This window comes from Maniola hyperantus, chromosome 18, assembly GCF_902806685.2.
Source record: "Maniola hyperantus chromosome 18, iAphHyp1.2, whole genome shotgun sequence".
NCBI lineage: Eukaryota > Metazoa > Arthropoda > Insecta > Lepidoptera > Nymphalidae > Maniola > Maniola hyperantus.
Window position 1 is genome coordinate 5203757 of NC_048553.1, and position 21715 is coordinate 5225471.

The 21715-nt window shown below is 38.2% G+C and overlaps 1 protein-coding gene across 3 annotated transcripts; it reads left to right on the forward strand.

Moving 5' to 3' along the window:
- Nucleotides 1-476: 476 nt before the first annotated feature.
- Nucleotides 477-21055, forward strand: inaF-D. 3 transcript variants are annotated; one of them, XM_034977864.2, is made up of 2 exons: nt 477-942; nt 17541-21055. In XM_034977864.2, exons 1-2 carry the CDS (start codon nt 648-650, stop codon nt 17729-17731), a joined length of 486 nt encoding a protein of 161 aa, XP_034833755.1. In that variant the 5' UTR covers nt 477-647; the 3' UTR covers nt 17732-21055. The 3 variants fall into 3 exon arrangements, with proteins under 3 accessions (XP_034833755.1, XP_034833756.1, XP_034833754.1); XM_034977865.2 differs by lacking the exon at nt 477-942 and adding an exon at nt 9299-10245 and having other exon boundaries at nt 17541-17707; XM_034977863.2 differs by lacking the exon at nt 477-942 and adding an exon at nt 9362-10312.
- Nucleotides 21056-21715: the final 660 nt, after the last annotated feature.

A 21715-nucleotide genomic window follows, 5' to 3' on the forward strand; every position in this document is an offset into this window, starting at 1 on the left:
TGCGGATGAACTATGAACTTGCGGGAAAAAGCTAGTACTTAGGTATGCATGATATGATTTTGACAGAGGCTCAACACGCCTACTAACAAATTCCACATAAGGAATAGATTTATTTAATAATATCTAGGTAAGTAGATTTGTAGGAGAGCACCAGTCAGATTGAAAAATAAATTGATGCGGTTCATCAGCTATATTTAGATAGATTAAAGAATTCTTTCGAACTTGAAAGTTTCAGATGTTTACCGTTTCCCAAGAAAATATTTTTCTACCTAACTTTTCATTTCCCCTTAGTTTTATAACTCGTAAAGTCGATCTATTTTGGTGTTTCCGTTATATGAATGAATTGCGAATGACGGTTGGACCGTTGGATACTGTATCTTCGGTAGAGTATAAAATTTAATACGACTCGTAGCATTCGTAAATCCGTGACGTGTGCGGTTAATCGGTTTAGCGTTGGGAGTGCGCGCACCGGACGTCGCCGCCGCCGAGTCAGACGCCGCGCGTCCCGACGGCGACGCGACTCCGCGCTCGCACACTCGACCGGCACATTCGCGAAACGCCACATGCCACATGCCTGACTGGCACGCTGATTCCTAACGGATTCAGCTTTCAAACAATTCGTAGTCGAAACATGTTTCGGTAGCACGATGTCGGGGCCCGCGGGGGAGGGTGACGGTGGCACGGCGGAGGCCGGAGCCTCGCCGGTCCAGGATCTCTACAGAGAGAAGCCTCCGAGCACAGTGGTTCGTGTGATGACTGTCCTCGCGTACCTCCTGTCCGTGTCCTTCGCGGCTATCCTGTTATCCATTTACTATATTTGCGTGTGGAAATCTCCTGTTATCGCAAAACTAACCGACAACCGGGACATGCTGGGTGCAAGGCGCGGCGACCCCAGCGACTACAGTCCAACCTACACGCACGACATTCCTCATCATTTTACGGGTAGGTAAATATTCATAAAACTAAGTTAGATTTGAATGTGTAAGTAGAGCCATTTTAAGTATCTAGTAGCTATTCCACTCACAGGACGCGACAGACAGGTCGAGATGGCAATCGGGGTATAAGGCGGCGGGAAACCACGCACGCACGCCACCAGCGCTAAACCTGCACCGGGTTAGCGCGGGGGCTGTACGGGTGTGCGGGAAGTCCCCACCGCGATTGCCATCTCGACCTGTCGCTTACTATAGTAACATTAGAATTTACCTACCAATATACATCAAACAATATTAAATCATTAAATATCAGGTCAGATTATTATCAGGCCAGGTACGGGTCTATAATAGTATTTTTAAGAAGTGAATTGCATTAAAAGTTCTTTCTGCAGATTCTTTCCATTTCATTCTTAACAACTAAGTAAGAATTCAAACGTGGCGTACCTATTTTATTTATTTTATTATTAGGTTGGAAAAACATTCTAAAAAAAGTGTTGAAAATCTATTTAAAACGTTTAAAACTGTTTCTTTTAATACATGTTAAAAATAATGCCAACCATGATCTGAATACCTTCACCTATAAATCCTAAAATCGTAGATTAGGAAGTAGGCAGGTACCCTATATGCTCTTTCCCTAAATAATATTAGCAAAGTAAGGCGCGCAACGGCGACGACGCGACGAATAGCGAAGGCGTAGGTAATAGGTATAATCTTAATATATAAAACACAAAAAAAAATCTACCTACCTATGTCCGTTAAATAGACTTTGAAACCATCTAACCGATGTGTCTTAAACCAATTTCATTAGAAAAGCAATAATGCGAAGATGTTTTTACGTAGTAGTGGGTACATGCCGGGTAGCCGCTAGTATATAAGGTACATACATATCATTTTTATATAGATACCTACATATATCTAATACTAGCAGTAGCCCGCGACCGCGTAAAATTTCTGGTTTCTCATGAGATCAGAAATTTTCCGCTGCAAAAGGCCTCGCTTACCTACTCACTCAGTCTCACCTTAAGGCACGGAACCCAGAATACCTAAATGCCAATTTTCATATCTCTAACTTCAAAAACATAGGACTTTTATACACCCTTCAACCCCCCCTTTCACCCCCTTAGGGGTGGAATTTAGTTAGATCCTTTCTTACCTGATACCTACCCCCTAGAAAGAACCTACATTTCAAATTTCAAGTTAAAATAATATTTAAAACTTTCTATTAAAATAATTCCCCCACTTTTTACCAAATTCCCAAATTCCCAAATTTCCCAAACTGACTTATACAGATTTTTATTATTTAAACCTATTAACCTAAATGTCGATTTTCAGGACTCCCTTCAAAAACATAGGACTTTCATACAACCTTCCACCCCCCATTTCACTCCTGCCAATCCGCACTTGGGTCTACCAGTCCGCACATGGCCAGCGTGGCAGACTATGGTCAAAACCCTTCTCACTCTGAGAGGAGACCCATGCTCTGTAGTGAGCCGGCGATGGGTTGATCATGATGATGATGGAGGGGGGGATGTTCTCAAAACCGTTTCTTAGCTGACACCTACGCCCTAGAAGGAATCTACCTTCCAAATTCCAAGTTTGTAGGCTTTATAGTTCCTGAGATTTCGTGATTAGTCGATGAGTGATTGAGTGAGTGAGTAAGTGAGTGGTATTTCCCTTTTATATATATATACATTATCTTCATTGGATAATAATATTATGACACCTTCTATGTGAAGCCATAGCTATACAAAGGTTACTTCAAAGTATGTGTACCTACTACCTAGGCTAACTTAACCAGTAACACACGTAAATATTATAGTTGCTTAGATAGATAATTGCGAATTCAAGCGCGCAAAAACTTTGTAACTTTATTTTTCCTAGGTATATAATTTAAATTTAACTGAACCGCAATCAATTTGTCTTTACACAAGTTTAAACATCTATAAGAATTAAGTATGCTCCTGAAAAATGCATAACAATCGAAGATTATGTTATTGATAAAAGAGCGTGGATTTGACCTGCAGGATGCAGCTCGCTCCAGAAATGCGCGGGACTTCAATTACTTTTATACATGGCATACCTACTATTGTATATCAAATATTTGAAAAGAGCAACCGCCGAGTTTCTTGCTAATTCTTCTCGGTAGGAAAGGTATTCCGAACGAGTGGTAGATATTTGACGATTCAAAAGTACTTGTAAAAGTTTAACTGAATAAAAAATATTTTGATTTGATTTGATAAAGATGAAGCAGTTCACCTAAAATCTAAGCTAACATATTGTACTAAGTTGTGTTGTGCCTACCAGTTTGCTTAAATTAAATAGGTATCCCTATTTAAAAAAATAAATAAGTATTTAATTAACTAGGTACTTACATACTTTCAATTAGCTTCCGTTAGAAGTGTTCCCAAAAAACTAATATTACCTAATATAAAAATTCTTATGTAGAACATCAATTTGGTTGCATAAGTTAAGTTTTCCCCTCCACTTTTAATGTGGGTACGTGGGTATCTTCAAGTCAAGAGTAAATAGCCTTCTGCTAGGTAAGCGCTCATCATCACTTGCCAGCAGGTCTGATTGCAACCAAGTGCTAGTATACAAATTAAAAAAAAAACACAGTATGATAATAATAATATTATGTTAGTGTAGGCTTCTCGACTTTATCTTTACTAAGTAATATTATAAAGAGAGTGCTAATTTTGTAAGTTTGTGTAGGGTAATCACCGGTTTGAAAAACACATAATATTGCTTTCACGACAAAAACTACCCTAATGTTGACGTGCAGTAGGTATTGCTAATCTAAGTATGCCAAGTTGCATTCACTGTTCAGAGTATGGCGTGAAACGTGTACAGACAGACAAACGGACATTTTTTTTAAAATTCTGTTTGGGCTCTAAGTGGGTAAGTGTATCGGATTTCCCGGAGCAGCTGAAGATGTCGGTAAAATCCCCACATAACCAGATCTCTCCCCCAATCAACAAAAACAAAAGGTACCTCCGTGAAATAATACATTTAATTTTATCAGTATGTACTAGTATAATCGATTACTGATTACTTATAATATGTATTATGTAAGTCTAGTAAGTACTTACCTATTGAAGCAAAAAAATATTGCTAACATCGATCCAATTAATTATGTCTAATGGATAAGCTCCCCGTGGCTCGGTAGGAGGACAGAGGACAAATTTAGATAATTGATAAGTAAACAGTTTCTTGAAGTAACCTGAAATGTAACATTAAATGTAAATAAAATTAGGTTTGATTTCTGAATTAGGTATCACGACTTTGAAAACTGACCGCTCGAGTAATCATTACCATCTCGTGTCATTACCATTGTTGCCCCATGGTCCCTCTTGTAGTTCCTGGCCCTGGAAGGTACCATGGGTATTTTTTTACCCTCCGAGAAATACAAAGAAGCCGAATTGAAGTTGTATTACATCCCGTAGTTCCTGGATCGTACCGTCCCTCCGAGAAATAAAATACAACTATCGAATCGAAATTGACTACTAAGTCAAGGCATAAAAAGCAGTCAAGGGCATTGTTAAAAAAACAACTTTATTGCAAAAAAAAAACCGATTTCCAAGAAAAACAATACAAAATGAAAAATTACTTTAAATCAGTGTCCTTGGTTTTGTTTTTTCGTTTTTTGCGACTGACTATTGAGAAAACGGCTGAAAAGTTTTTCATCAAACATAGCTAGGAACTTTCGAGTTAAGAGGCTTTCGAATAAAATAAACCACATTCAAATCGGTCCATCCATTTGAACGCTACGATGCCACAGACAGATACACACGTTAATAAATAATCTTAAAACTTATAACACCCCTCTGGGAATTAAAAATACGCAAGTATTATTTTCGAAATCTTTGGATGAGAGTGAATGAATAAGTATATTCAATTTGTCATGCTCATCACACTTGGAAAGTTAAGACGTAGCCAAATTACTCCTATCAAAATCTAATCAGTAATTTTGGCGAAAACGGATGAACCGACGAACACACAACTGCTACGAGTTCTTCATTGATCGGCCCAGCATCATCGTGCGTCCAGGGTTATCCCGGCCAACTAGGAGGTGTCCAGGGTATTCCCGGCCCAGTTCGAGGAGTCCAGGGTTTTCCCGGCCCACCAAGAAGAAAGAAGAGGCGCAGACTCCAGACCTCCGGACCTGATGAGCGAAATCACCCCTGATGACGATGGCGACCCTGCCAGTCGGTGTGCGCGCGACGCCACCATGCGCGTGCACCGGCTGGGCACCGAAATTAGATTTATAAAAATTTGAAAATGGAGAATTTAAAACTGAATGTTTTTTTTAAATGGTCCACTGTATGAGAATGAGAAAACCAGGCTATGGAAAAAATATGGACATGATATATAAAAAAAGGAAGAAAAAATTCGTCATAATACGTCACTTAAATAAAATTTTATATAATTCCTGAAGAAGATTACAGGCGGCGAAAAATGGGGCGTCATAACTATAAATATGGAATCATAGAAGATATTAAAAAGTGTAAAGTGTTTTCCGAAGTTTTTCTAAAATTGTGTTTTTTTTATGTGCAGACAAGTTTTGGACCGTACACATGAGTGAACATTTTAAATTAGAGACTGGTAAAAATTAAGGTGTTTTATACATAACACTAATTGTAATTTTTTTAACGGTGTCCAGATATAAATTTGCTTAATTTATTTTGTGACACAACTATTTTTTTCTTGTCTTATTTGGGCCTGCATTACCACATGGCTGTTCCATATCCTGCGTGGTCGGATTAGCAACCTTTTTGGTATGCAAAGACCTTGTAAAAGTACCTACCATCCATGGTACAGATTGCCTAGTATATTTTGATATTCAGTGAAAAGAAATAATAATGCTTGCCGGTACATTGTACAACATGCCTACGACAAAGCCTCTGCCGAGCTACGTCTGCTACGAGCACAGAATATATTATAATAGTTGCTACGAGTTAGAACAAAATAGCAGCAACGGTCTACGGCTACGAAGTTAGTGAATAGTGATTAGTGCAACACGAATATAATATTGTGTCACTAGCTAATGCCCGCGGCTTCGGCCGATGGATAAAAGTTTTTAAAAATCCCGGGGGAATTTTTGATTTTCCAGGACAAAAAGTACCCTATCCGTTGTAGCCCGTCCTCGAGATGCAAATTATCTCAGTACCTACTTACCAAATTTCGTAAAAATATTTAAATGCATGATTCTTTAAAATCCCGTGGCATCACTACATTTAAGAATGCAATTCCTTACAGCACCAGGGCTAAGGAGTTGGGTCATCCAGTTCAAAAAGTCTTTATTTGGTAGGTACCTCCAATATAAATTAAAACCGACAGTTTCTAAATCCCATCAATTTTTGTGTCATCATCATCTCATCTTCTTCTTCTTCTCAATAAATAAAATTGAAGTGTCTGTCTGTAATTTCGAAATAACTACCTCATATAATATGGTTATTTGAACTTTACTAACTTCGTACAATACGTATTTACGACTACTTTTATCCCGGAAAATCAAGATGTCCCCACGGGATTTTTAAATTGCCTTAAGCAGGCGAATTAAGTGGCGTACCTCATCTACAGTAATAACTAGATGATGCCCGCGACTTCACCCACGTAGATTTAGGTTTTTAAATATCCCCTGGGCACTCTTTGAAAGTTGGTTAAAAAAGTAGCCTATGTTACTCCTTGGTTAATCCTCTACTTGTCTGTGAAAGTCCCGTCAAAATAGGTTCAGCCCTTCCGAAGATTAGCCCGTTCAAACATACAGACACTTCAATTCTATTTATTAGTATAGATGGTACGGAACCCTTCGTGTGCGAGTCCGACTCGCACTTGAACGGTTTTTTAAATAGGGAATACTTATACTATCATTGCATTCATACCTATGCTTTACTAACTTTAATAAATAATAATAAAATTAATTAATCAGTGATTAGTATCTAAATCGCAAAACTACTTAGGTATCTTTCTATTTAAAAATGTTTCGGAATGAGGGGTTTCTCTATCATCCAATTAGTGGTAGAAACTAATTGTGTCGAACGTCATATAGTTTTTAATTTAACTTAGTACAGAATAGCTTATCACCGCTTACAGTAGAGTGACTGCAAACAATTTAGGGGAAACAAAGATAGTTCTCACATATAAATACCTATGGTGTGAGATCTCTAAGTATTTCAATAGTGTAAAGTGTTCGTGTAAAGTAGTGCAATACATTGTTCATAGTATATATCTAAATTATTAATACATGTTCATACCGAAAGTAGATAAGTACTCCGAAGTTATACTTACATTCATTTCACTCGAAATATTTTTAATCAATGATAATTAATTGTGACACATTCTAATTGTTTGAAATTAATTAGTGGGTTTCTGTTGGTAACTAATAGGTATGCGACGGTTACTAAAGTTAATGGAAGTTGTCGGAATGTATTTGCATACGTTTTGTTTTAGTAACTTCGTTTTTGTAAGGTTAATATAGGTAAGTATATATTTGTACCTTCAGTACAGTGTGTATTAGTTTCGGGACAAATTAGATTTTCTGTCTAATTCAATTAAGTGTACATGTGTTAATTACATTTGGATGCCCTAGTTTTAGCGAAACTATTCCTATACCCTTCTTCAAGAGTGTACCATTGCATTTTCCTCAAAATTGGGACAACACCTTATAGGTACCAGGCGTAATGGTGGTCTTATATACCTAAGTGGGAGGTCCAGGGGTCGATACCCCCCAGGAGCAATTAGAAAATTTAGAGGACGGCGGTTTGTGTATTTTAATGTAATTAAATATTTTGTGAACAATAAAAAAATAAAAATCTGTCTGGTAATATTTATCTGGTCTGGTCCTGTGAAAGGCTAGCCACAGCCAACTAGTTACCACCTACCAGTAAAGCCGGTGTGCGATTTAGCGTTCCGGTATGATGCCATGTAGAAACCGATTAGGGGTATGGGTTTAACAAAACTGTCTTACCCCATCCTAGTTAGCCGCTGCACCATTACTTACCACCAGGTTAAATCCCCCTGCCAGACGCCTTTAAATTTTCTTCAGAATAGTATTAGAAATTACGTCATGCGGCTAGCCAGACACAATATCGTGGCAACCCTCAGCTATAGACCCTTAAACTTTTTAGGGCGTCTGGTAGGGGGTTTCCACGACACTGTGTCTGGCAATCCATAACGTGATTACTAATACTCTCCGAAGAAAATATAAGAATATTACTCTTTACACTTTGACGTAATTTTTTTTACATCTTTATTACATGTTATCTCTGTAAGTCACCATGACCCAAACTTCATAGTCGCTGACCGTTCCTCCCTATGTTGGAGACAAATATGCAGATAAACTTTCAGCTTTTATAAAATAACGTAGATCTGGCAGGCGCTGGCTCTCTCTATCATAATATTATGATAATAATATTATGTCTTAAACCTATGTTGCAAAACACGTCCATGTTATAACACAATATTTTAATCGTGTATAATAAAGCATGTTTTGTAAAATGCTGGACGCGTCGCAAGTGTAACAGAATATTAGATAAGGTTCTTAGAGATCGTGTGGCCTGAACTGGGTTAAGTTTTGCTTAAAAGATATGAGAAAAGAAAAGTGAGAAAAACAGCATAGGTACTAACATCGTCGTTGCGAATGAAAATTACACTATGTGGAATATCATAACTTTTCAGGAGACTGTTAAACTTAAATTTTTTGAAAAAAATTGCTTGACAATAGCAAAAGCAAAAATTCTAAAAAAATTGCATACCTACTTAGTGGATTTGCATGTGCAGCGACGATATAAAAAAAATGTAAGTAAATATAACGCGTAAAATTTAACTCCTATTTCAAAGTTGAACCGTACGTTTGACATGACATTTGTCCCATATAGTTAAAATGGCGCGTGAAGAGTCATTTTGTATAAATTGCATCATAATATATGGAAACACATTGCAACAAAACAAATACATACATTGCCCATAACATAGGAGAATTAAAATCTCGAAACTTTCAAGTTAAATAAGTACTTACGCATAATTTTTTTTAAATTGCATATTTTTGTCACGGTAACCAAAATTAAGTTTAAAGAAAAAATTTAAAAAATTTATTAAAAGGCAGGTTAAAAATGTTGAATAAGTAAAGTACTGCTCGTCCGTCTTGTAACTGCTGTTGACCTCCAACTCTACCCTCATTTACTGAGCAAAATGAAAATGTGAAAATCTATTTACGTAGGAGTCTTTTAAATTACTTAATTGTTTTTCAAAAGTATATTATTTATCGGGTCATAGTAGGATCAGTAGGGCTTTAAGAAACGAAGTAGATCTATATGTAGTTTACTTACCTACCTAAACAAGTAGGTAAGATAAGATACTTAAGTACGAAACTTGAATTCTTTGAGAAGATGCTATAAAAATCAGCCGCGTTTGCAAAACTGAAATTGAGATTGCGAATTTATTGATCAACTGTCAAGTTGCGGAGGCAGGCGTCGCGCCGCGCCTGCCCGCCGCGATCCGCACGTGGCCGCTCCGGCGCCCACCCCGCGCTGCCGCCCGCCCTGCGCTGCCTGTCGGCCTGTCACTAGTGCCGCGTTATCCTCTTCCAAATTAACTTTGTTTGCGTATTGTTACACTCGGACACCACTCGACACAAATAACGTCCGCCGACTTGCCAACCTAAACATCTGTCGAGCCGCTCGTTAACGTGATACCGTGTACCTACTTACATGCTGCTAGTGAGTAATCGGGAGACATTCGCAATTTTGTAAGTCGATTGTGTTTTTCATATCAAAGCCGGACTCATAAAACAATACATAATATTTCCCCGCTCATGACAAACGAAACGCGTTTGTGCGACTACGTCAGTAACTGGAATAGATTCTGTTATTACGGGGCGTGAAATTAAAGGATAAACAAATGAAGTCCGCAGCAGGCGCCATAATAATGAAACAGCAGTCGGCATCAGGAGGTGTCAAGCTGCAGACACGGGCGGCGTGACCCGGGACACGCGAACTGGGGCATATCGATAAGCGTGCCCTACTTAGCCGGGTCGTGGACTGCCGCCGCCGCACAGCATTGCAGCGAGCAGATGTCGGGCACGTCGTACACGTCGGGCAGCGTGCGCTCGGGCGCGGGCTCCGTGCGGCTGGGCGCGGGCGCCGGCCACGAGGTGGTGCTGGACGCGCTGTACGAGCGGAAGCGCGACAAGAAGACCGTGCGCGTGCTCACCGTCGTCGTGTATGTGTTCAGCGTGTCGCTGGCGGCCATCATGCTCTCGCTCTACTACGTGTTCTTCTGGGAGCCCAAGGACGCGCACTACGCGCATCGCAAGGTGTCAAACACTGTCACGCCGCAAACCAGCACCACACCAATGCCCACATGCTTTTTGCCTCACACCGGTAGGTCACACTATCGACACGCTTCTAGTACCTATTACCTACCTACCTTTTTAAACCTACTGTATATACTTACCTACCTACCTATTTATGACCTATTGTTTATTCCGTATGTAATAATAAATACCCACAGCACCAACATATTATACTTAGGTACATGTATATCTGTAAGATTCTACGTAGGTATATTCAACCAGATTTCCTATCCCAGCACATACACATGCAGTTTGTGGAGCTTATACACAGCACATGCAGTCGAACGATAATTTGGTATTCAAAGTCAAATCATTTATTCAAAGTAAATGCTTAAATAAATACTTTTCAATCGTCTGTTGTTGGATTTGTAAGATGATATTATAGTGTTGATAATTATTATTAATTACGTTAATTTAAAACTAAAGCTACGAGGGTTCCAAAGTCCAAACGCGCCCAGGTCTGAGAAGAGCCCACAAAAAACTCAGCCGGCTATTCTTTTTATCATCACCACTTCACAAAATCACTGATGATATTTTAATGATTAAGTATCCTACTACTTAATATTATAAATGCAAAAGTGTGTATGTCTGTCTGTCTATCAGTCTGTCTGCTTGCGTTTAACGGCCCATCTGTTTGATAACCAATTTTGACGAAATTGGTTCAGAGATAGTTTGCATCCCAGGGCTTCTTTTTGTCCAAGAAAATCAAAACTGGATTTTTAAAAACCTAAATCCACCTAGGCAAAGTCGCGGGCATCATCTAGTATGCTATATAAGTATGTGTATGTATATGTTGGAGCCAAACCGGAAAATTACTCACATCATAAAGTGCCTAAAATTTCATGAAATGGTGGTATTTCATAATCCATACTAATATATTAGATTGTGGTGATTGATACAAGGTACAAAACATACTAAGTAAAAAACACCAATTTACCTATGTAGTGAGTATGTAGTTCTGCCTCCGATATAGACCTTAGATATTAAAAGCAATCCTATACTCCCACCTAGGCCCCTGGCATCTTATCCTTAGTTTCCCGCTTCCTACCTCCTTTATTACACAATATAATATTAGGTAGTACGTTTGTACAATATTACTATGTAACTTTATAACATAGAATACAAAATCATAGTTAGGTACTCATTTAAAAACGTAACTTAGGTACTCGTTCGCAAAACGTTGTCATACTCACTGTATGGTTTCACACGGCATTTGCATCGCTCATTTTTTTGCAGGAAAAACCTTACCGAATAAGCAGGTACTAAGTAGGTAGTGCTGCACCGTGCATGCACTGAGTATAGATTAGAACCCTTCACGCGGTTCAAACCTGTGTAAGGTCTTTTAAAAATACTGTGGGTGTAGGAACATCATTTTTCGATTTCTTAGCTATCCGTTTGTAAAATATGATGTTTTAAAAAGCTAATTTTTATTAGAGTCAACCTTTTTTTAACCGACTTCAAAAAAAGGAGGAGGTTCTCAATTCGTCGGAATCTTTTTTTTTTTTTATTTTTTTTATTTTTTTTATTTTTTATGTATGTTCCCCGATTACTCAAAAACGCCTGGACCGATTTTGAAAATCCTTTTTTTGTTTGAAAGGGTATACTTCAAAGTTGGTCCCATTTCAATTTGGTGAAGATCTGATGAACATCTTCGAAGATAGATACTGGAACTCCTCAACGGATAAGAGTAAATTGCTCGCGATCAGTGTAATAGCTTAGTAAACAGTAGATTTTTAACCAGTCATAGCATAATTCCATGGGGCCACTAAAAATTGTGAAATAAAAAATTTTTACAAAAAAAAATAAAAACCGACTTCGTTACATAAACACTAAAAATTGAAAAATAATTTAATTGATTACCGAATATATTATGTATACAAGAGTTAATATAGTTCCATAATAATATTTTTTGGGGTCGGTGCCAATGAGGTGCCATTGTGGAGTCCCATAAAAATATGAAGTCTAGACGATTCGCGCAGCTAAAGCTAATTGGCACCGGCACCAAAAAGTATTATTATGGAACTATATTAACTCTTGTATACATAATATATTCGGTAATCAATTAAATTATTTTTCAATTTTTAGTGTTTATGTAACGAAGTCGGTTTTTATTTTTTTTTGTAAAAAATTTTTATAGAATGTACGAGCAAATCCCTTTCATTATGATACCACACTTGGTATAGTTATCTTACTTTGAAAATTGAAAATACTATATTTGTTCATGAACACATTTTAATTTTTTTTGGTGATGTAACCACAAATTCGGGGCTTTCAGATTTTTGCCCTTACGTATGCTATAAGACCTACCTACCTGCCAAATTTCATGATTCTAGGTCAACGGGAAGTACTCTACAGACAGATAGACAGACCGACAGAAGTGATCCTATAAGGGTTCCTTTTGAAGTACGTGTGGCGGTTGCCACAATAGAAACTAGATGGCGCTGTTCAATCGATGACGTAGTCCCGAACAAATGTACCGCCGATAGCAATCGCACTAACGGAGTTTTCTGCAATCTGGACTATATATAGAAGTTTCAAGACATAACCGTCGGCCCAGCTGGCGCTACCGAGCACAACCAACCGCTCGGTGGGAGATCTCCCCTTTGGTACGGTCGAGCCTGCACACCGACCGCTCTCGTACATACGGAACCCTAAAAACGTGAAATGCCGCGTGAAACCAGTCTCTGGGCGACTTTTGTGAATGCAATATTTTTTATGAAAATTCCAAAGCGCGTGCCTGCACCGAACTTTGGCATCTTTCATTGGAGAACGGCTTAAACTGGTATGCTGATAAGTAATACCTTCCTAAAATATCTATCCTGACTTAATATTATAAAGGCGAAAGTTTTTATGTGTGTGTGTGTGTGTGTGTGTATGTTTGTTACTCCTTCACGCAAAAACTACTAGGCGGATTTGGCTGAAATTTGGAATGGAGATAGACTATACCCTGGATTTAGCACATAGGCTACATTTTATCCCGGAAAATTAACGAGTTCCCACGGGATTTTGGAAAACTTAAATCCACGCGGACGAAGTCGCAGGCATCAGCTAGTTACTTATAGAACTAATCTGAAATCAGTTCAGCCAAATTTGAAAGTAACGGAAGGTACAACTTCCGTTACCTTGAAACTTTGAATTAGGTACAAGTATGAGTGTTACTTATGACTATTTTTTAATTTTATTTTTTACTAGCTGATGCCCCCACGGAACAGAAAAAACTCCGTGGATGCCCCCGACTTCGTCCGCGTGGAATTAGGTTTTAAAAACACCCCGTGGGAATTCGTTGATTTTTCGGGATAAAAATTAGCCTATGCCACTCTGCAGGTCTTTATCTATACCCTTGCAAAAAATCACGTCAATCCGTTGCACCGTTGCGACGTGATTGAAGGACAAACCAACAAACAAACACACTTTCGCATTTATAATCAATTATTATATTGAACCATCAACAGAATCATACAAAAAATAATAATAAGTATCAATTCCTGCTGTAGGCGGCTACAGCATGCTATAAAAATACCTTAGATTAAAAAAAAACTAATTTGTGTTAAAAAGCTCATGTGGGGTGCTGGTGAATTAATAATAAGTATTTTATGTAGGTACCTACTAGGTACTAAGTATTTTCAATGTCGTAATGATCTTTTGAATCTTAAATGCGCTCTTAATTCGGGCAAGTGCGTTCATTTGTTACGTTCATCTAGGTCCAGTTGCATCACAGGCGGTTAAAGTTATCATTAAACTTTGACCATCAATAGAATATTAAGAAAATAAGACCAAAATTTTACCTTTAACCTCAATCATGGAGATAGCTTAATAATGGGATATGTACCTACTTATTAACTTGTGCAACGCACTTTGCTTTTTATTGGTGGTCATAACTCATTGTTTAATGCTAACCTGCCGTAACGCGCGACTAGACTTGAATGTTAGAGTACCTACAGTAAGAAAGTGAAGATTTTAATAAGTAGATCAAGAGCTTGAGGGAATTAATGCAGAATACAGATGTAGCAAAACTTTTTAGAAAAGGTGAAAGTTTGTAGTAGCTACAGTATTCTACCATCCTAGAATGTAAGGAATAGGTACATAGAAACCTATGAGCCGGTGAAGTATTACCAAGTAAGGTGTTAATCGTGTAAGTACTAGGTACCAGGTAGGTAACCAACTACTTACCTACTTGCATAATTTTTAGGGTTCCGTGCGTCAAAAGGATAAAACGTACCCTTATAGGTACTATATCCTATATCTATATCCTTTGTTGTCTGTCAAGAAACCTATAGGGTACGTTCCGTTGACCTAGAATCATGAAATTTGGCAGGTATAGGAGGAAAAATCGAAAAGTCGTGAATTTGTAGTTACATCACAAAAAAATGTGTTCATGAACAATTAATTAGTATTTCAACTTTCAAAGTAAGATTACTTACTACCAAGTGGAGTATCATCTGAAAGGGCTTTGCGCACCTGTCACCGAGTAGGCATTACTTGTAGATTCTAAAACAGGTTTTTATTTATTTATACAAACCGGAACACTGATTGTATAAGAATAATTTGCCAAACTTAAGAACTTTATCGTTATACCCAAGAAACCACAAGATGTAATAAGAAAATAATATTACCCTCTTTTTTTAAATAATTATTTTTCAGGTCAAGCGCAACGACCGAATTTACGATAGGTACCTACCTACTTTTAATAAAGTAATATAAAGTGACATAAATTTTTATTTCTCCCCTATAAGTAGGTAACAGATTCCATTTCGTTTTGCCTTTTCCCGTCAATTTTCAATTTGCCAGATTCCGGTAAAAAAAAAGTAAGCAGCTGTATTGTAATTACCCAATTTCTCAGTGCAATTCAATACAGGTTTTATTACCATAAAGAAGGTTTGCCTATTTATGTATCGTTTGTAAATTGTAATATTATCAAATTATAACCCATTAAATAACTAAATAATTTGTCTAACTATATAGCTATAGAATGATAGGTTATCTCACCCGTGGAAAGCTTGGGCGGATCCACTAGATAAATAGGTTTTAGGTAATTGGGTAATAGGATTCGAAATTACTTCATATGATAATCAGATAAAATCGTATGAATAATAAATATAGGTACAGGTAGGTGAAACTGCTATTAATTATAATATATTGAGCACCTGTCTCTAGGTATAACTTAAAACATACAAGAGGATGTAGGGAGAACACGGCGAGTGTTCCCGAGAGCTCGCAGCAATAACTCTAAATTTAGCCGAGGTAGTTACAATAACCGGCACTCGGCTATTCACTGATCATGTTTATAAGATATAAATCACTAACGATTTCAAACGAAAATCAAAATGCTGTGGAATAGCTAGGTATAATGTTCAGACTATATCTACAGTGTACACTCAGTCCTTCACGTCTAGATATTTTACTACATGCCTGCAGTACGTCCTATCTATAACACTTTCAGAAAAGCGGTTCTATTCATACTTAGAAACTATGTATAAATGCGAAAGTGAGTCTGTTTGTCTGTCTGTCTGCTAGCTTTTCACGGCTTAACAGTTTAGGAAATTTGGTACCGAGTTAGCTTACATCACGGGGAAGGACTAAAGGTAGAACTACTAGTTACTATAGGTAGGACGGGGTAGGCTATAGGACTATTAGGTACTTTTTATTCCGGAAAATCAAAGTTCCCGCGAGATTTTTAAAAAACTAAATCCACGCGAACGAAGCCGAGGGCATCATCTCGTAATATATTTTTTCTATAGTGCTAGGTACCTTGCCATCTTTGTTATTAAATACTAGCTGATGCCCGCGACTTCGTCCGCGTGGAATAAGGTTTTTAAAAATCCCGCGGGAACTCTTTGATTTTCCTGGATAAAAAGTAGCCTATGTGTTAATTTAGGGTATAATCTATCTCCATTCCAAATCCGTCCAGTAGTTTTTGCGTGAAGGAGTAACAAACATACCTACACACACACACACACACACACATACAAACTTTCGCCTTTATAATATTAATATAGTCGGGATCTAGGTACTTATTTCGGTTGGACTTGGTAATGTACGAAAAGGGTGATTGCCTAGGCCTTCTATTTGGGAGCTCGGGGATTTGATCCCGGACACACACACCTCTAACATTTCGGATATATATGCATTTTAAGCATTTATTTATCTTATTTAAGATTGTATCGCTTGCTTTAACGATAAAGGAAAACATCTTGAGGAAACCTGCATGCTTAAGAGTTCTTCATAATATTCAAAGGTGTATCTACTACGAAGTCTGCCAATCTGCACTTGGTCAGCGTGGTGGACTTGGCCAAACTTTTCTCATTTTGAGAGGAGACCCGATCTCAGTAGTAAGCCGGCGATGGGTTTATCCTGATGCAAAGTAGGTACACAGAATTTCTCCTTTTCTCAGAATCAAAAGAGTTTTGGTTAAATTATGATCAAATAACATTATGAAAAATTCTCAAGTTGCAGGGTTTCTCACGTTTATCCTTCACCGTGAAATCCAACTCCGAAAAGTTATTATTCGGGAGGGTCCGGCGTTCGATTCTGGACACGCAACCACCGTGTCCAGAATCGAACCCCGGACCCTCCCGAATAATATTGTTGTCGAAGGCCGCGCGTTTCACTATAATCTCTGTTTACAAACCAAATCACTAGGTACTCTTGAAGGATAGTTACGACTTACCTACTGGTATCTACTGAATGCGTGTTTATTCCGAAGTCCATAAATCCACGCTACGATTTCAGCTAACACGGGATTTTTCTGAATATTTTTAAGAGCTCGTTTTTATTTTCTTAACAAATACCTACCTGTTTTTAGTTCTGTTTCTCAGTTGAATTTGGATGTTTGTTGATAGCGGGCTAATTTGCCACAGGCAGTCCGCAATAGGTACTTAGGTAGGTAAATGATCAGATCTAGGCATATCGTATATACCTAACCTATTATAAACATGCAGCCTTTATGAAATACCTAACCACTTATTATTCCCAGCAGCTCTCAGGCCATAAACTATATGACTTCGCTACCACATGCTCAGTCGTTAAATTGATTTAACTGCATAAACTGATTACTTATGTGCCTACATTTTTTAAAAACCCTATCTTAAATAATGAAAATCAGAATTATTATATAGGTACCTATCTTGTTAATCCTAAATGAACATCGCACTTTTGCATAGTGTAGGTGTGTAGGTACATACCTGTAGATGTACTTTGAAAATTAATTAAACAGATGACCTACTTTGTTTAAAGTTACCTACTTTGTTTGTTCGCAGGAGGAAGCGATACCCCAGTAAATGAAACTGCCACACCGCCGACCCTTGATAGCTTCGCTAATTTCACAAAATATGAAACGACAGAAAACACAGAAACGATAGTTGACTACGTAGAGACCTCAACGATACCCTCCGAGCAAGATTACACATCCAATGACAACGAAACCCTCAACGTCACAACTATTACATGACAGCTCAAAGAACCCTCAAAGAAACCTTACAACCAGACTATTTGTAGTTAAATCGAATAACTACTGTTGGAGCTACTTATGTATTGCTGACTGGTTTTAGCGGCCTTATATTGTGATCGAAGTAATGTTCGCCGTCTTTGAAGATAAAATCTGTGAGATTTGTTCAGTGAATACGTAATTAGCTAGTGTCCGGCCGAAGGTTGATTTCTGCTGACTGAAGCCGAAGCCGCAGCTGATTAATCGGCTATCGCCACAAGCACAACCTTCAGCCGAAGCCGGAGCCGAAGATTAAATAGCCTTAAGATCAAGATCGATTCAGTTCAAGATTGGATAAGTGATTTTTTTTTTAAAGTTTATGTTGAGTGTCATAAACATTTCGAAATAATGTCAATTATAATATTTATTTACTTAAAAGTAATTTAACGTGAAGTACCTCGTGCGTTCAATTTCGGCGCTTGCTAAAAACTTAGAAACCTTCTGCTTCGACCAAAAGCCGAATGTTTAGCCGAAGGTGTGGGAGGACATTAGTATTAGATAGCCAATATAAAAGGGCTTATAAGCCAATATAAAATATTATGTAAAATATACATCAGTCCCAATTTAAACCCTCAAAATGGACTTACCTAATTAAATAATTCGAATACAGGGTTATCAATGAGTTGCCCGGTCATCACTGAACTGTCAAGGGAGGTCTGAAAGAAAACACCAATTTAATAATTAAAATAGAATAGTAAACTTAATTAAGTAAGTAACGTAATTAATTACCTAATGTTTCAAGTAGCAGAATGGTAAAGTATAGGTAAACAATTAAAAAAGAATTAAGTAATTAGGCAGGTAACTAGCCATATTTTTATACCAGCCAGACTGGAGTCTGTTTTATGATCTCTTATGATAGGTATTGACACGTCTGCTCAAGAAAAGGAATGTACCTAATGTTTTCAGGATTTATGTACTATGTAGGTATGGTGAGTTTGTTTATTTTACCTAAACTTCTAGAAATGCCTGAACAGAACTGGATCATGGATGTAGGTATGGGGTATCGTTAAAGTTCTTACATCATCCCGAGTGATGATGTTTGTAGGAATATGTACCTATAGCACTGGCTATAAATTTTTTAAATTAATATGGCGGCTAGGTATATATCTACTTATATTGTAATTTGGATGGTAAATTGGCCCTTTTAAAAATTTAACTTTTTGTTCATTCATTGATTTGGCAGGGCAGTCGTGTTTTTAATTGTTTTAACTAGGTACCTTTGGATTTAGGACATGTGTTCTGTTTCTAAAATTACGTATTAGTATCACTTATAATAATAAATTATTCTAGGTAAATGTACGAATGTAGGTATATTCTAAATATGAATTATGTAAAAGATAATAAATAGGATTAGAGTTACGATTACGATAGGTCGTTTCGCGAGAAATATATTGGGTAATATGTTCAGTAGACTATAAGCTCTGGCTTTAGCTAAGACTAGTTAAGACACAATATAGTTGGCAATCTGGTTTGTGTATGATAGTATAGTATCATTATCACGTGAATTAATTAAGGTTTCTATACGTTATCTACATCTAATAATGCGTTCAAACTAAAAATAGGAAATCTTTCGCCCATATTGTGACGTCTTAGCTGAAAAAATATTTTGATTCAATATACCTACCTACATAATAATATTTTGATTACATTTTCAATAGATTTTGTATTCATCATCACCGGCTCCCTACCTACTGCGCTTAGGTCAGCTCCTCTTGGAATGAGAAGGGTTTAGGCTATAGTTCACCACATTTGGCAAAATGCGGATTGATAACAAAAAGTTAGAGGTACTACGTACCCGGGATCGGACTCCCGACCTCCTACATAGGAAGCCAACGTATTAACCACTAGGCTAATGGCTATCATCGCCGCCACTGGGGGATTTTGTAGTAGGTAAATATTTTCCTTGAAATCCGTAATTTTTAAGTGACTACGGATGAGGGTCGTTGACTTTCCTATTCTTAGTTTGGACGCATAACCAGTGCGGGGGCTTAGCGTGTATAATCTAGTACGAACTGTTATTTAATCATACGTACCTATACTATCCTATTAATATGACATCAAATAAAAACCGCCCTCAGTAACCTTTCGCTTCGCGCGCCCGCCGCTGTGTGAAAGAATCAAAGAACAGTACCTAGCGCAGACATCCCCGAAGATACTGTCGTCCAGATACTTAACTTTTTTGGATTCTTCTAAACATACCCAACGCGACCTCCTGATAAAAGTATCGGGTTATGTAGGATTTCTACCTACTAAACCCTCCTCGGTGGCCACCCCCAGCGCTTATTGGGAGGCTAAAGAGATTTCTTGATCTCGAGAGGTGATGCTTACCTACGTGATGCCCCGCATTTATTCAGCTCGTCCGTAAAGTGGCAATCAATAGTCACACGCAATTATTTTACTTTATTTTGTAAAGTAGAGTCGAGACTAGAGCCAGTGATATGGTGGGTACCAGTGGCGTGCAGGTCATAGAGGCATAAATGCACTGCTTACCCCAGTTGTAATAGCATATCTTTCATTATGACCTGCCAGTAAACAGGTTCCTACCTAACTAATGCCTACCCTGGCTTCAAAGTCTGTGCAAGCCACTGGTGGGTACCTACCTATAGTGCGCGACAGGTTGAGATGGCAATCGGGCTATGAGGCGGTGGATGCCCCGCATACCCGCACGTCATCCACGCTCGCCCGCAATGGGTTAGCGCGAGGACTGTGCGGGTGTGCGGGGCGTTCCCTCCCCGTTTGCCATCCCGACCTGTCGCGTACTATACCTACCTAGTTACAGATACTTCATACAGGTGCGCTCAACCGCCTTCTGTTTGGGCAGGTGTTGTGTCCGAATGATCAATAGACAAATCCTAGCGTTAGTTAAAAACATCTGTGGAAGAGGTGATGTCTGCGCCATAATTGTAGTTCTTTTCTACTGTGTGGGAAGAAAAAGGTTGACTGAAAAACTAATCGCTGCACGCTGGGGCAAACGGCATGGATAGACATCACCGCCCGCGCCGGCGCGCTTCACTTTGTACCTAATCTGTGTGTCTGTTTGTTTGCTAGCTTTTCACAGTTTAACTCTAAGTTCCACGTCCGGCGGTGGCAGAGCCATTTCGTACCTACCTTTGTGTAATGTTGCGGAAATAATGTAGGTACTTATAGGTACATGAAAGCAAATAAATAAATCTAATCTATAAAATCCATAAGTTTCTAGCGTGCGCGCTTCCTTATGTTTTCATTTACTTAAGTATTTATGACTGTAGGTATATACCTATTTACATAGTAAATATAGTCCACGAACAAGTTGTTTTATTTAAAAGTATCCCAAAACGCTCGTGCCTTCACTAAACTTACCCGCAGTACCCTTAGTAAGTGTGTACAAGTATACATCTCGACAACGTTAATAGATTTCGAGTACCTAAACACTAGAAAGTTCAAGGTAAAACGAACCTAAGCTACTTCTTTTAAGGCTTGAGTCGTCTCTATCTCTACAGCGCAGCAAAGCATCATTAATCACGAAGATCATGATGAAAACTGGTAGTACTGAATAACTTAAGGGCCTTATATTTTCATCTGAATGACGGATGGTTAATAGCGTTTCGATACTCGAAATATTATTTCTACGCAAGATGTACAAACTCAACTTGCAACTGTCAATGTCGCAACTGAACACATACAAATTCCTAATTTGTGTGCTGTTTCTATTCCTGTTTTAGCTAGGCCTGTTGATGTAAGTACCTCGAGGTTGAGTACCCGAGTACCTACTATCGAAAGTGCTGAGGCCCTAGTGTAACTTTGTAAGTTAACTTTATCTACCCAATGTAACTTACCTAACAAGTTATTTCTGCGAAGGTGTGCGTTAGTCTGTGATTTAGTATGGACGGAAAAGAGATGCATTGAATTTCATGCAAATTTTCTACAAATCCCGTGAGAACTCTTTGAATTTCCGGGATAAAAAGTAGC

What these genes read in the sequence shown, in the direction of transcription:
- inaF-D (XM_034977863.2), top strand. Translation starts at nt 10,003, where the DNA reads ATGTCGGGCACGTCGTACACGTCGGGCAGCGTGCGCTCGGGCGCGGGC. An exon ending in ATGCTTTTTGCCTCACACCG is followed by an intron (nt 10,313 to 17,540) that starts GTAGGTCACACT and finishes GTTTGTTCGCAG; the next exon opens with GAGGAAGCGATACCCCAGTA.